This window comes from Schistocerca piceifrons, chromosome 1 (assembly GCF_021461385.2).
Source record: "Schistocerca piceifrons isolate TAMUIC-IGC-003096 chromosome 1, iqSchPice1.1, whole genome shotgun sequence".
NCBI classification, from domain to species: Eukaryota; Metazoa; Arthropoda; class Insecta; order Orthoptera; family Acrididae; genus Schistocerca; species Schistocerca piceifrons.
Genome location: NC_060138.1, coordinates 520,288,324 through 520,305,675, shown reverse-complemented (window position 1 = coordinate 520,305,675; position 17,352 = coordinate 520,288,324). Strand labels below are relative to the sequence as shown.

The 17,352-nt window shown below is 39.6% G+C and overlaps 1 protein-coding gene across 1 annotated transcript in view; it reads right to left on the bottom strand.

Annotated features, from left to right (window-relative positions):
• LOC124745303 overlaps positions 1 to 17,104 on the bottom strand; it is a 52,241-nt gene extending 35,137 nt beyond the window's left edge. The window contains exons 1-3 of the mRNA XM_047248935.1: positions 16,850 to 17,104; positions 7,336 to 7,485; positions 5,491 to 5,975 (exon numbers count right to left, since the gene is read on the bottom strand). Coding sequence (XP_047104891.1) covers positions 5,491 to 5,975; positions 7,336 to 7,485; positions 16,850 to 17,104 — 890 coding nt within the window. The remainder of the gene's footprint in view (positions 1 to 5,490; positions 5,976 to 7,335; positions 7,486 to 16,849) is intronic.
• Between the last annotated feature and the right edge of the window lie 248 nt (positions 17,105 to 17,352).

The following is a 17,352-nucleotide window of genomic DNA, read 5'->3' as shown; positions in this document are numbered from 1 at the left end:
AAGATGAGACGAACAGTGTGATACGTGACACTTGTGGTTTATCATGTCGGGAAACTACCTCAAATTGGCCTGCAAAAACTACGTAAGCTACAGCGCAAGCGCATCGAGCGAGTTTTTCAACATTCTCGCACCCTTTTCGCACAAACCAGTAGTTCTAGAGAAAAAAATGAATAGGATCCTTTTTGTAGTAAATTTAATATAGTTTAATATTGTACTGCGACAAGTTTTCGCTGGAGGGTGCGGTTTTCGAGTTATCCAAGAAAAAAGGTACAAAAGTGATATTAAATGTGTTCCATCTCTGAAACCATTCGGAATAGTGCATACGTCCATATGAGTTTTTTGTTCAGAATCACTAATACTATCACACCCCGAAGTATGTACCTTTCCTCCTGACACACTATATATATATATATATATATATATATATATATATATATATATATATATATATATATATATATATATATATATATATAGATGATGATTTATTTATCCCTACGACGTCGTTTTATATAACGCACATTGTTATATTTGACCTTGAAAAATAAATCGCGAGAGTCTCTCAATCTCTCGCTTGCTACACGCAAATTATTAGTTCTACAGAGAAACTGAACAGGACCTTCAAAGGCACCCACACTCCCACACTCAACCTCCACTGACGAGGATTTCTAGTGTGTTGTTCACGGCATTCACTCCTACCACTGTTCAAAAATTAAGGTTGCACGAACTATTTCCCACATCCTGTCTTCAAATGAACCTATGACCTTTTCTTAACCACATCCGATATACAACTGTTTGAAAAGCAGAGGCGTCAGTTGCATGTCCCTCATTACCAGTGCTTATGTGTGAATGGAACCAAAGCTACATTAGGTTAGGCAGTGTTGCCTTTACTGGTAATTTCAGTGTGCACTTCACTTGCGTATGGTGGGGCGACAAGTTATGCAAGTGTACACGTTGTTTATCCTGGGCATTGGATCGATCGCCATAGAGTCATTTCTTGCCCACCAAGGTCACCAGATATTAGTCCATTAGATCACTCTTTGTAGGATTGGCTTAAGAGCGATGTCAACAAGCGCAGAGTGGGCAGAAAGGAAGACCTTCCCTCTCCTATTCTACATACGTGTGCTCGAGTAAAGGACTGTATGGGCTCAGATCATCAACACTGGTGCTGTCTAACAAAGCTGCAAAATGCTTTGCAGTTGACGGCGAACATTTTGCACATACTTTGCGAGAAATTGCATACAATTAACGAAAACACTTTATCACAATGTTTAATTTATTCTCACCGGCATTTGTCCTGTTCCTCATGGGTCTCATTAGATTCCTTGGAAACTGTTAAGAACAGTACAAAAGTCGATAAGATGTTTATTGTTCAGAATCACTAATAGTATCAATCCTCAATACCTGTACCTTTCGTCGTGACTCAATCTGTTTACAAACAGGGTAATAAGCTACCCATACCCATAGGTTTTACGCAACCCGCAAAACCTTCAAAAACCTTGGGGGAGAGGTTTACGTTCACTCGTTTGTTACGTACAAAGTGAACGGAAGTTTCTCTAGAAAAAATAATCTATTAAAATTTTGTACTGGGATGCGTTTTCGCTGGAGGCCAGGATATCGAGTTCTTCAAGAAAGAACTGTTTGAAGGTCACTTTTGTAAGTCCTGTTTTTTTTTTTTTTTTTTTTTTTTTAATAATTCAAAGATTACGACCTCTAGCGAAAATGTATTCCATTACAAAGTTTGACAACATCAGATTACCTAGAGAAAGGCCCTGTTCATGTCTTCTGTAGCACTAACAGATTGTGCTTAGAAGCAAGAGAGTATGAAAATCTTGCACCTGTATTTGAAGGCAAGACATGTTGGGTAAGACCCATAGGTAAGAGCAGCTAACTCATCCTATACATGACCTTAAACGAAGTACTTCGAGCACATATGAAACTGTTTTACTGATGAGGCAAATGTTATAATTTATCATCTCTGAGCAGCAGAAACAAAAGAATTTGTTAATAACGTCTGTCAATGAATTGTTCATAGATTTTCTACAAATGGCTTCTCCCAAAATTTTTTTAAAAATTTAGCACATTCAGTTCTGTGCCACAACCAGAACTAAACTAAAAATTTATTTACACAAAAAGCAGCGAATGTGACAGAGTAACCTATCTTTTGAGTATACGTGTTTCTTGAAGTTAGAACTTGAAAAAACAGATTTGTGACGATTTTGAACATCAAATTGCAGCAACTTTCTCTAAGGTACGAGCATATGGGATTAGTTCCCAAGTATGTGAGTGGCTCGAAGATTTCTTAAGTAATAGAACCCAGTACGTTGTCCTCGATGGTGAGTGTTCATCGGAGGTGAGGGCATCATCAGGAGGGCCCCAGGGAAGTGTGGTAGGTTCGCTGTTGTTTTCTATATACATAAACGATCTTTTGGATAGGGTGGATAGCAATGTGCGGCTGTTTGCTGATGATGCTGTGGTGTACGGGAAGGTGTCGTCGTTGAGTGACTATAGGAGGATACAAGATGACTTGGACAGGATTTGTGATTGGTGTAAAGAATGGCAGCTAACTCTAAATATAGATAAATGTAAATTAATTCAGATGAATAGGAAAAAGAATCCCGTAATGTTTGAATACGCCATTAGTAGTGTAGCGCTTGACACAGTCACGTCGATTAAATATTTGGGCGTAACATTGCAGAGCGATATGAAGTGGGACAAGCATGTAATGGCAGTTGTGGGGAAGGCGGATAGTCGTCTTCGGTTCATTGGTAGAATTTTGGAAGATGTGGTTCATCTGTAAAGGAGACCGCTTATAAAACACTAATACGACCTATTCTTGAGTACTGCTCGAGCGTTTGGGATCCCTATCAGGTCGGATTGAGGGAGGACATAGAAGCAATTCAGAGGCGGGCTGCTAGATTTGTTACTGGTCGGTTTGATCATCACGCGAGTGTTACGGAAATGCTTCAGGAACTCGGGTGGGAGTCTCTAGGCAAGGAGGCATTTTGTTCGTGAATCGCTACTGAGAAATTTCGAGAACCAGCATTTGAGGCTGACTGCAGTACAATTTTACTGCCGCCATCTTATACTTCGCGGAAAGACCACAAACATAAGATAAGAGAGATTCGGGCTCGTACAGAGGCATATAGGCAGTCATTTTTCCCTCGTTCTGTTTGAGAGTGGAAGAGGGAGAGAAGATGCTAGTTGTGGTACGAGGTACCCTCCGCTACGCACCGCATGGTGGATTGCGGAGTATGTATGTAGATGTAGATGTACGTGTGCAGTACACTATTCAAAAACAAATAAGTGACTGTCTTAAGCGATTTCATGTTTCAACGTACTGATGTCTTATGAAATAATTTTCTGTGATTCTTTCAACAGCTAGAAACGGATATGGAATAATAAGTGATGTTCACGCATTATCATTTTGTAGGCATCTCATCAACGAGTTTGTCACGTTAACCGCTTCACATACAGTATACGGTTACAATATTGAAAGAAATAAATGCCTCTGTTGCTCATTACTAAACCCGTCAGTGGCTCAGAAAAGTGCCCAGCATACTCATACAAAACGTTAGGTGACTTATCCAGTAACATAAAATTAATTAAAACCAAATTTTTACTCGAATCTTAAAATGTCACTAATCATCAATTCCTACTATACCGTGAACGAATCCTTAATTATGAACTAAGATAAATGGCATGACAATGGGGGGAGGGGGGGGGGGGGGCTAACAAAAGGACATGTGGATCAGGTACAGCACGTTTGCAGATAGCAGAGGCATCACCACTTGCCGTAACGAAGGAATGCTTTCAAAGGAAAAGTTTCTTGGGTCTTTTTGCCTGGAAGAAGAGGTCATTAAACAACAGCTGTGAAATCTGTTCTAAAATTATTTGATTGGCGAGAAGAAGAGCCAATAGAAAAATTGACAGAACGCTATGAGAGATGTTCCTAGTGTCGCATTTTTCTGTTTGACTTCAGAGTAGAGACTTTGATGCTAGCGTCATGAGGGACACCTTGTTACAACATGACGACTGCTTCAATGACAACCAGTGCGAGTGTGCGCCGCTAACGTCACCGTCTGCAAGGCAATCTATTGACACCAATTCACTGACACTATGAACTTTCTACACCTGACCATCAGAACAATGAACGACATATACCAGCTGAAGTTTATTGGAAACAACATATTACCATCCACAACTTTTCTTGTCACCCCATGGCCCATATTGTGAAAGAATTCTGGTATATGGCTAATAGAGCGGTCCAAATACCATTCTCTGCAGCTAAATTTAAACAATAAATACAAAGAATAAAAGAAAGAGACAAATTGAATGGTTAACACAGCTGCACAGTGGATGCACTGAAACACTCAATAACATGAAGTTACCAAAAACTCCTTTCTGGGTAATATTTCACATCAAATAGCTGATGCTTTTAAAAGCAAAAACATTGACATGTTCACCATTGACAAAAAGATTGGGCAAAAATAACCTCACGACAGCAACGCAAGAAACTAACTTCTCTATACGAGAATATCTAATACTGTACGTTTGAGCTGGTGCAAAGTTTTCTACGAGTATAATAAATGTAAATGGTTACAGCAATATGATTTGTCTGTGCTTTGAATAAAATTACTGGCCGATGTGACGTCCAACTGAAGGTCTTGTACGTGACCGCGGTCTCACATTACACTTTTGTTGAAGAGGCTGGACGTTCGAACAATTTGTTCTTTAGATTTCTCAGTTATCTCTTTTTTAGTGTTCCCGGACTCATCTTACCTGTTTTTTCATCTAATCTGTTCTGAGGGCTTGCATAATATTTTCCATTTACGTTTTACTGTTGTCAAGATAATCAGTAAGATGAACCTCCTTTGCTTGTTTTAGACAGATGCAAAAGACATCGGCTTTTTTGGTGTATCATCATCAGTTGCCTTGACTATCCTTTCGTTTTTGGTGGATCGTCATGGCCATAATTTTCAAGAGAAAATATTTTAATAGATCATTTGTCAAATGATGAACGGAGGGAACAGGTTCTTTACAAAACTTGACAACTCTAAACGAATTTCCCTTGACAGTTTGCCAGTTTATAAGTTTGGTTGAACCATAGTCAACAGAAGTACTTTAAAAATCCATGGATCAAATTGTTTTGTAAATTATGGTGTTACGTAATAAAACGAATCGTTTTTACGTCAAAACTTCAAGACATACCAAAACTTGTTAATTAGGCCACGGGCGAATCCGAACGTCACCCTTGCGGGAAATGTTCGTCGTGACTAAGCTGTTAGGTGTTTGTTGTGTTTTCTCTCTCATACAAAGCTTCAAACTCTTTATAATTGCCCCTGAACTCTACAGACGCTATCGAAAAAGATCTCTCAGTCCGGTACAAAGTTCTAAAGTGTCACGAAGTTACAGTACAGCACACTGCTTACCGGAGAGTGGCAGTTATAATCTGAAATGTGCGTCCGAACAGGATCTGTTCTTACTTACCCGAGGATCACCTGGTGGTGCTGAATGTTCTTCATCAGTAGCAGATTCATATTTTCGTCTAAGACGTCCTCCGTCGATGAATTGCCAGTGTTAGAAACTAGAGCGTGACCTTTAATGTCCACTTCTTCATGCTTTTCTTTATTCCATTGTCTCTGCTCCTGATATTCAGAACCTTGAAACCTTCGGTGAACTTTCTTCATAGCAGAAATGTTGCCATTCAAAACCTCTAGCTCTGCTGCAACCATCAACATCATGTGTATGAAGAACACATCTATACAAATCGAAGTTTGAGGTGCCACTATTATACAGAGGAACTGAACAATATAGAGTATTTCGTATGTTGGTGACAAGTATATATTTCCAGGAAACCATAGAGGCACGGGGAACTGGCGAGAGGACTCAACTGAATCGTCTTCGGATGTCAGAAAAGCGCGGACCAGTAGAGGTGTGGAGACCCAGCCGGCGAGGGCCTGTATCATGGACACCTGAAAAAAAAGAAAATAACATTTTGTACGTCTACGACTGAACTGTGTCATAGTCTGTTATTCATTGGGTGAACGAAATAATGTTGATATATAAACGATTTTGTTATCTTATATCCGGAGCTTATTTTATAATCTACCAGTATTCACTACACCAGTTATTTCAGTTCCTCATGTATAAGTATCGTATTTGAAAGTGCGCTGCACATCAGTATGACCGCGATCATTATGTTGTATCGTTCTGTCGGTAAGGGGCGCTGCTATCTAAATATGACGTAGTCAGTCGCTGATATTTTGGAACGTTGGAGATGAACTCGCCTTTTACAGTAGGATGCATTGCCTTAATGTTTAATTATTGCATCTGTGACAATAGTCGCACATCTGCTATCGATACTGAAAAAATTGCGTTTTACTCTAAATTCAGGGAAAAAAGAACCAAGTAAATTTACTTCTAGATGAAACTGTTACGGAGAAGGCTGCGACCGGAATTGCATAAAAAAATATTCCTACTAGCCTTGGTACTGCTAAGTCTATCATGACTACAATTAGTCAGAGGCACAGTTATTATTTCCAGCGGGTGACTGCAACTTCTAAGATCATAGTATCCCCACTACTACGACTTTTATATTTCAAATATTGATTGTCATTTACATACGCGACTATTTGGATGATTTTTGGAAGTTATTTAGATGTAAGAGTTGATTGCGAGTCGTTGGTACTGTAGAAACTTGTCAGCTTCAACGAAAAAGCTGTAAAATTTGCAACTGGAATGTCCCAAAGCGTAATTTCGTTTGTGTGAACTTATGGACAGTAGGAACTAGACTAAGGGCCATGTCATCCATGAACAACTACACCAGAAAAGTTGGGTGGATCTTGTCACTGTTTATTTTTATTTTACTCATATTATTTACGTAGTGACATTTATTTGCTACCTCGGCAATCAAATTTCGGTATTAATTGTTTTTTGAAAAATAAGTTAAACGTCCTTTACTTCTCTCAGCAGCTGTCAAGGGAAGAGCAAAGAATGTCACTCAGGATTTATGTGCAACGATCTCCAGAAGATTTTACACTTTATGGGTGTCAAGCTCTGGCCTTCCACCATATTACCAGTGAATTCACATTAGTTTGTTCAACTACTGTAACAAACATCACTTACCTCCCTCGTTGAAATAAACATGTTTACTCTGCTAAGGAGTTATAAAATCAGAACTCAAGTTCGTCAGCATCAATCTAATATAAAATGTCTTTCGCCTATGTAAGTATTTGACCCAATTGTAATTACTAATTAGACGGAAACGTTTTCATAAGTGGGAACGTGTCACGTGCAGTAGAATACATCATATAGGAATCTTTGCGTCCTGACCTCCATGAAGATGAACATGCGGTGTGACAGCCTTTGGTAATGGAGGCGGATGCCCTCACAGTCTTTCCCGTGCCTCTTGAAACTCCTGGCTTCATACAGCACTCGCAGCAGATGGTGTAGAGTATTACTCTCGTAAATAAAGAACGATACCTGCAAACAGACAATACCAACCGCTATAATAATGTTCAGTTGTAGACTGCCTGAACAAGTAACCAACTTACATATCCAGTCTGAAACTCAAATAGCAGGAAAGTCATTGGTCACATTTCGGACTACCTGTAATTGTACCACACTGTGTACTTTATAACATCGACGAATAGCAGAAGAAATACATTGATGAGCCCCAACTTTATGACCACTTGCGTAATAGCTTATTTGTCCGTTTTTGAAACGAAATCCCTGATTCTGCAGCCGGCCGCTGTGGCCGAGCGGTTCTAGGCGCTTCAGTCTGGAACCGCGTGACCGCTACGGTCGCAGGTTAGAATCCTGCCTCGGGCATGGATTTGGGTGATGTCCTTAGGTTAGTTAGGTTTAAGTAGTTCTAAGTTCTAGGGGACTGATGACCTCAGATGTTAAGTCCCATAATGCTCAGAGCCATTTGAACCATTTGAACCTGATTCTGCGTATTAGGGATCCGAAGTTTGTTGCTAGGTTTGTGGGCGTATGCGACGTTATATGTCTACACACAAGTCATGTAATTCGCGTAAATAACGGGCCACTGAATTGCGTACGCTGTGATGGCGCCCGATACTGATCCAGATGGTTTTCATTGGATTTACATCAGACGAATTTGGTCGCCGAGACATCAACGTGAGTTCACTATAATGCTCCTCAAACCACTGTAGAACGGTTCTGGACAATTACACTGCTGAAAGATGACATCACTGTCAGAGATGACATCAAGCATGAAAGAATGCAAGTAGTTCGCAGCTGTCAGCGTGTCTTCGATTACTACCACACGTCCCATGCGTTCGCAGGAGACTGTTTCCCGTAGCATAATACTGCTCCCAACAGCCTGCGTCCGTGCCTCACGTTTTGAGGCGCCCTTCATCTCAATGACAGCTTTGTGGAGACGACCATCAACCTAGAGTAGCAAAAATGTGATTCACCCGAAGGACCGGAAGAGCCGACACGTTTCCATTGATCGACGGTCGAATCCCGATGGTCGCGTGCCCACTGCAATCTTAAATGACGATGTCGTTGGGCCTACATTTGCATTTCGACAGAGATACACCAGATCATCGTCTATCCTACTTTACAGAGCAGATAAACATCCGAACCCCAAGTTATGTGAAGAGTCGTGGACGTACAACCATGTAGCGCCTAGTGGTAGTTTCACTGTCCTTTACATGAATACGACCTTAGTATGCGAACGTTCGACCACCTTCGCCGTTCTCGAGATACTCGTTCACAGGCTATGCGTAGTAATAATGTGACCTTTTTCAAAGTCGCTTATGTCAGTGGATTTCCCCATTTTCTGGCCTTATCTTCGCTAGGTTGATTTCTTGTCCGTGTCTGCTCCACTTACATGTTTCTGTTCCCGCGTCATGTGGCCGCAATGCCACCAGACTGCATCCAGCGTGTCGGTGGGCAGTGGTCATAACGTTTTGACTCAACAGTGTAATCTGGACAAAATAGTTAGTGGATTACTCAATGCTCTGTTATATGCTCATGACAGTATTGTGCGTCTGAGTGACTCGACTACCACTCTAAACTATTACTACTGGAAAAGGATTAAGATCGTTCCTAGATGTATCAGATACGACTAAAGAGGCCAGTAACAAGAATTTTAAGATCGAGCAGCTGACACCCGTTGTCCAGTTACGTCAAAGTAACAGGAATTTTAAGATCTAGCAGCTGACACCCGCTGTCAAGTTACGTCAAGTACGCTGTAAAGTTACGACACTTAATACTATCAACTTCTGTTCTTAGAATACTATTTCCGTTCTGAGTGCCTATTGTTTGTGTCAACTATCACTACCTTGTCTGCTTAGCATGATTAGTGTAATACGACAAACTATTTGTACTGCAAGATAAAATGAGTACCCTAGCATGGACTAACCACAACATTTCGGAAACTTTAAAAAATGGCAATCCTCATATATACTGCTGTTCAGTATGCCATTTCATCAAAGAGTCATGAAGTCTCCACTGTGTGAGTGCACATGTTAGCTTTATTAGCAGAAGAAGACGAACGTTTTGCACTGCAAGATCAGCTTAAGACGCTAGTGTGAGTGTTACTGTAATGTCAGGCATTATCAGCAGAAGATGGCAAACCTTTGGTACTACAAGATGATGTTAGTATCCTGGCGTGAAGTCGCTATAATGTTTGGGAGATTAAAAGTATAGCCAACCTCGTTTCTTACGTATGTGAAAGTGTATTACAGGTGTTCAGCATATTATTTCACGGATTTGGCAGGTAGTTTCGATGTTGTGACAGCAGAAGATGACACATATTTCGAACTGCAAGATGAAGTTAATACCCCAGTATAGGTTCACTATAATATTTAACTGACTTTGATATCTTGTTTATAGACAAGTTTCTGACACATTTAGACATGGGAGTAATATTGTTTACTTTGATAACTTTCATTGTCAGGTTCACCTTAAGCTGCAATTTAGATCAGCAGTAGTTGTCATGTGTAAATCTAAATGTGATACAGTGTATTTCAAAACTACACAAGCAAACTACTAAAGGAAGTAGATTGCGTATTGAGGAGCAAAATGAGGCTAGAAACTTGTATCGAGAAACATCATCCAATGACGCTAGAGAACGTGGATATTTCAGTCGCATGCTCCTATATATGTGTGTAGTAATACATGATGATTCCCTAATGATGTTACTCACTTTCAGTTATGATGGAGAAGGGTAAATGTGTCAATTTGAGGTATAGGACCCTGGTCAGGAGACGAACGGGTTCCCTGCTCTACAATCTTAGCAAACAACATTATCGGTACATGTATTCCTCTGTCAGAGCTATCAGAAAGATTTTCGATTATAGCTTCCTACATGTTAATTTCCAGACCAGAGTCCCGTACCGCAGATTGGTACATTTATCCTTCTCCATTATCTCTGAAAGTTTGTAACATCGTCACGGAATCACCATGTATATACATACATACATGGGTGCCAGAATCTATCAATTCGACACACTGTATCGTCTTTGCAGACACCTTCTTCATCACCTAGAAGTTCGTTGATGTAGTTTTGAAATACCGTCTGGAACCAATTTTGTTAATTTAATGTGTTAAATTTGGTTAATTTAATGTGTACTAAAAAGATCGAACTATGCTTGTCGACTAACCCATAAATTATTTCAGTAGTGGCCAAGAGGTAGTGCTTACCCTACAAGTGTAATGACTAGTGCCACCATGCAAGCCATGTGTATTTATTTCTAATCTTATAGAAAAGTTAAGTTATGACAATAGTAACGTGTGTATTTTGTGTTCAAAATCTTGTTTACTTAGATAACTTTCATTGTCAGGCGCACCTTTTTAAGCTGTAATTTTGAAATACCGTCTGGAACCAATTTGGTTAATTTAATGTGGTTAATTTAATATGTTAATTTTGCAAAGTTTGAATTTTCGATCGTGATCAGAAATGTGTAATTACACTTGTGTGTTACGATAAGCATCATGTGTGTGTGGTTTTGAACCCATATCTTTTTCATTTTCACTCAAAGATCGTATTTTTGTTTCCTATCGGAAATCTATGTGCAGATAGGTATAGAAGTTTCATCTCTATGCTTGGAACCTATATCCACTATTGTATTTGGCCATGTTTATATTTGCAACATTTGGATTGCGTGCATTATGAAATTCTCCTTGTGTATTATGAAATTATACAGAGTAAATATTACAAAACAATAAATATCTTGCCAAATATTAAGAAATCGTATAGTGTAAATATTACAAAACAATAAATATCTTGTCAAAACGCCTTCTCTCTTAAAATGGCGCTTCGTCATTTCTATTATTTTTCCTGCGTTGTGTGTTTACATGTTGATTATGATGTTATTTAGTAGGTTATTATGGAAATACAGTCTGTAAATGTTTAGAGAGCTGTGTCATCATAGTTCCGATCGGTAAATATCTCAGCCTTCCTCAAAAGTTTGTTTTATATATAAGCTCGAGTAGGCCTAGCTCAAATGCAAACAAAAAGGCGTGTTGGTCAGTCCTTACAATCGATTATACTTTTGTAGTGTAGAACCTGGTTCGTTATCTTCTTCCCCCCCCCCCCCCCCCCCCCCATATTGGCGAGATGATGTATTACTGAAATACTTCAAAGACGCCAGGTGCTCATAGTTCGTTCTTTGCACCACAACTAATATAGAATCAAATAAGCATACGATCGAAATACCATTATTAAACGTCTTTTCAAAATGTGTAATTTCTAGTGCCCTTTGCTGTGGTAGAGTGCCAGAAAATATGACATTGGTGTATTTAAAACTATTGGAAAAATAACGGCATGTAGGTCACAGATCAAAAAGTAATTACAAGAACTGTTTTAGGAAGTTAACAACATCCATTAGGAATTTTATTACTGTAGAGCATGGTATTCTATCCCTCTCAAACTGTGTCTTTTCAGGATTGTTTTTAGTCAGGATGAAAAGTTAACTTCCTGATTAGCATGCTATTTGTGTTTTGTACAGTTATGGAAGAACTTATATATGGAATTACCAATGTGACAATTAAAGGGAGAGTGCACCATCATAGTTTGAAGGTCACACATTAACGGCTTTCTTACAGTAGTTGACAGTATTGGAGACTGCCTATTTGTCTGAGAGTTTGCCTGCTTAGCATAGCATTTTTGCGGATATGTTATTTATGCAGTTGCAGGCGTGTTCAGGCTCGTTTTGGCATATCTCCACATCTAAAACTAAAATGGTATTTGAATTACATGCTTAGGATGCCATTTGTTTAGGCACCTATTTTTAGTAATAATTTAGGTAGAGAAATAGCATGGGGGCACTTAGTTTAAGAGTTCACAGCCATGTTTTTGGAATAAATTTTGACGCATATAATGTACTGGGTGATCAAAAAGTCAGTATAAATTTGAAAACTTAATAAACGACGGAATAATGTAGATAGAGAGGTAAAAATTGACACACATGCTTGGAATGACACGGGGTTTTATTAGAACAAAAAAACCCCACAAAGTTCACAAAATGTCCGACAGATGCCGCTGGACAGCAAAACGTCAGTGCTACCGTGACGGGTGAGAGGTACGCCGATATGTTACAGAATTGCATCATCCCCAGCCTGGCTGATAAACACCTGCTGGAACGTAAGATGTTTTATGATGATCGTGTGCTCAGCCGCCACTTTCGTCATGCTTGGTCTCCCAGGTCCCCAGACCTCAGTCCTTGCGATTATTGGCTTTGGGGTTACCTGAAGTCGCAAGTGTATCGTGATCGACCGACATCTCTAAGGATGCTGAAAGACAACATCCGACGCCAATGCCTCACCATATCTCCGGACATGCTTCACAGTGCTGTTCACAACATTATTCCTCGACTACAGCTATTGTTGAGGAATGATGGTGGACATATTGAGCATTTCCTGTAAAGAACATCAGCTTTGCTTTGTCTTACTTTGTTATGCTAATTATTGCTATTCTGATCAGATAAAGCGCCATCTGTCGGACATTTTTTGAACTTTTGTATTTTTTGGTTCTAATAAAACCCCATGTCATTCCACGCTTCTGTGTCAATTTGTACCTCACTATCTACATTATTCCGTGATTTATTCAGTTTTCAAATTTATACTGACTTTTTGATCACCCGGTATGTGAAAATTGACATAAACGCAGAATTTTTATATCATTGACTTAATTTTGCATACTTTTTTAGAAACTGATTTAACATTGTGAAACTTCACAAGCATCATGTGTTTTGCAGAAGAACTAAGATATCTAATTAACATTGTGGCAAATGATTCGAGATTTCAGGGTCAAGCTGTAGGCATTACACATTAAATGCTTTCTGCCAGTAGCTGGCGATAATCAGACTGCTTATTTATTTGTATACTTACCAGCTAAGCATATTATTTTAATCAGAGTGTGTTCTAAGAAGTTATTGGGTACGTCAGATCCGTTCTGGTACATCGTCTCATTTACGTATTAAAATGGATGTCAGGTAATTGCTTAGGATGTTATGCTGTAGCCACATGTGTTTTGTAGGAATTCATATGTGGAAATAGCATGGGGGGAGGGCGCAATTGAGAGGTCACTGTCATATTTTGGACATCAATTTTGAGAGGTATGTCTGTATGTGTACATGGAAATAACGTTGTGCCACTCGATGTAAACTCTGCATTTTTGTTTTGCAGACATGTTTACGTAAACTTATTAAACTTGAATTAACATGATGACACCTAACAAGTATTGTACTTTTTATGACAATTTAAATGTGAAAATGTTTAATTTGAGGGTCTGTTATTCCTTACACCAAGTATGATATAGAATTGAACTGTGTCACTCACAAAGGCTGCTTAATCTAAAAATTAAGTCCCTAATGAGAAGATACACATGCATTTTCGTAAATAATCGAATACCCATTGGTCATATAACTGTTCATCTTCCATGATTCAGTCTATAGTTGCCTAATACTCCCTTTGAAACTCTCAAAAATGTATGGGTTTTCAATTTGCTGAAATCTCGTTTTCTTAAATCTTATCTCTCTACAATTACTTCAGTTTTCATCTACAGTTCATTAATTGTTCTGCAGTTTAAAATCTCGTTTCTAAGTGTCTGTATTAAAATTGGATAATCTGTCCGAAGCCTTGTGATATCACCTTATTTCCCCTGGACAAACAACCATCTTACATAATTCTTAAACGAAGCGTTGCAATGATTAAATTGCGCTCCATACAAAATTCTGCCTATCGATTACTCTTCCGTTCCTTTCCTCCAGTCCACATTTTCCAAATGTATTTCCTTTTCCTCCTTTTCCTATTATCGAATTCCTGTCCCACATCACTATTAAGTTTTCATCTTCATTTAAAATCTGAGTAATTTATTGTATGTCGTTACACTTCTTTCAAACTCTTAATCACCTGCAGAGCGAACAGACATGTAAATCTGTACCACTACGATGGATGTTATCTTTGTGTCTAAGGTCTACAATATTCCTCTGGACACTTATTTATTTAAGTCTACAATAGAAGAAAAAATACTGTGAACTTCAGATCTACGGGATATCGTAGAACTTACATATAAAGATAACACTCTCCACTATATAAATTACTCGCAATTGGCAGTCTTGAATAGGTAATTTTGCACAGAATAGAAACGAAACCGTGGTAGTGGAAGCTTATACTTGTGATTGAATTCCGGAGACACGCCGAGATGGCTCAAGTGATAGAGCAACGCCAGCAAAAATTAAGTCCTGCGCGCAATAAGTTTCAAGTTGCCTTGACTGTTCAGCACAGAGAATGCTCTGGTAGAATTACACCGACTTAGTTCGGTTTCAGCGTTAAAAAGTGTTAAATCTAATAGTCTGTTTTAACATTGCAGATGGTATATCAAACAGATTAGAGAAAGTACACTCAACCAATGCTGATAATATTTCAGTTTTTTTCATAAGGAGGTTCCAGAATATTTTCTTACTAATATCTCATGAAGTTGCCAACGTCAAGACTCCACAGAAGGTTCCTGTGTTCAATGCAGAGATGACCTACAAGCCGTCGGAACTGACTATTGATATGATAGAGGAAGAAATTTATGCAGACTTGAAGGTTATGGGGGACCCAGTATTAGAATCAGAGTTTGACAGGACTTTGGAAACCTTACAGTAAGAAAATTGAGAAGGAAAAGCGTTCGACAACGTAAAGTGGTGCATGATGTTCGGAATCCTTAGAAAAATAGATATGTGCTAAAGGGGAATATGGGAGCATACAACACTTTCAAGCACCAAGAACATGCAATAAGAATGGACGATCAAGAAAGAAGTGATCAGACCAAAAACTGTGAAAGGAAAGGACGATGTATTTCTCCTTTGCTTTTCAGCCTGTATATTGGAAAAGCAACGAAGGAAATAAAAGAATAATAAAAGCCAAGGAGAAGGTGGTAAGATTCGTCAACATTGCTATCGTCTGTGCAAACGAGGAATTTCAGGACCAACTGAATCGAATAAACAGTTTGGAAATAATGTGGACTAAGAGTACACCAAAGAAAATAAAAGTAGTGAGGAGCAACAGAAATGCGACGTAGCGGACAATGTGGAGGAATTATGTTGCCTTGCAAGCAAAATAGCGCATGGAAGGTGAAGGAAAGAGGATGTAAGAAGTAGCATAGCGCAAATGAAGGAAACATTCTTCGCAAAAGGAAATCTACTAGTAGTAACACAGACCTTAATTTGTGCAAGCAATTTATGAGAACGGACACCTGGAGCACAGCAATGTGGGGAGGTGAATTATGAGCTGTGGGGAACGCAGAAAGGAATGGAATTGATGAATCTGAGATTTAGTGTAAAAGAAGTAAGCGAAAATTAAATTCGCCGAAAAGATAAGAAATGAGAGTCAGTGAAGAAAGGTATATCTAGAATAGGCACACTAGAAGAAGGGACAGGTTGGTAGTTCTTACGTTAAGAGATTAGGGAACAAGTTCAGACTAAGTGAGGCAGCCATAGAAACAAAAATTATTGTGGAAGAGAGAAATTGGAATGAATATGTTGAGGACTACCCATGTAAGTGCTGCTATGAGAAAAGAGGTTGGAAGATGAGAGAAAATCGCGGTAGGCTGCACCAAACCAGTCGCTAGAGTCATGATCGCAAAATAGTCTCATTAACCCGAAACTGATGCATGTCACAACATTAATCTGATGCCTAGTAAAGCTAAGGTATTGTGACAGTAATGTAAGTAAAAAAAGTAGCAACTGTTACAAGTTATAGATAAACAGTGATTTGAAAGGCATACTGCTCTCTTCCACTGACCTCTTCCTTCACAAATAGCCGTTAACAGCTTGTAATTGCTACATGGGCACTGTGCGTGAGACAAACAGCAACGGAGGTTATGTGTGTGGGGCGGATTGTTAGCTGAGTAAAGAGAATGAGCTGCTGATTTATTGCTCATCACGAGGATGTAAAATAAGGCTTCGATATTACACAAGCTTCCGCATGTAATAACCAAGGTATACAATGAGGACGTGACGTAGTGCCATGGTAAAAGACCACCACAGTATAAATTCTGATACAAAACTGTTTTAAACTCTACTAAAGATACCACGCAGACACAAGTAATCTGTTCTTAAGGTCCTCGTTCACAGGCGGACTGGTGCTTGTTCCTGTCCGACGGTTAGGTCTGCCCAGATGGGCTCCGAGGCCTAGGACTGTCGGTTCCACCAGCGGACCGGTACCTGCTTACCCACACCTTTACCTGAAAACGCACGTGCCCTCAATACGCTACCAGGTGACTGAGTGGATGGCAGTCCAGAGAGTCTCTCAGACTGTCATTGGTGACCATATACAACTGGACAGGTCAAAGGACCAGTTCTTACAAAGAACTGATTCATACCTTGGTCACAAATCCGAAAGAGACGAAAATGACGAGGCAGCAGAGTGCTATCTCGTCCAGCTCCTGTGAGGTGTCCATGATGAGCTTCAGGGCGGTGAAAGACGGCAGCCAGGTGAGAAAGAGCAGCGTCACAGAGGCGGAGGCGGCAGCCCGGAAACGGCCACGACCCGTCTGGGGCCACCACAGGCCCAGCAGCCGGCGCAGGGACGCTCCAGAACCCAACAGCACACGCATTTCACTTCCCTCCTCTTCCATGACTGCTGTCAAATAGAAATACAAATGATTTATTAACCCTTGGACACCTTTATCTGACACCAGTGCCATCAAAAGGTTTTTCTTTTTTTAAGATAGGCACACTGCGTAACCAACATTTGAACACGGGAACGAAAAAGGAAACAGGGAAACTATATTGAAACTAAAAAGATCTTAGAAAGAAGGACTGAGATGAACGGAAAAATGAATGCCGTATTCGTTGACCTAGAATAAACTCCTGCTGGAGTGGA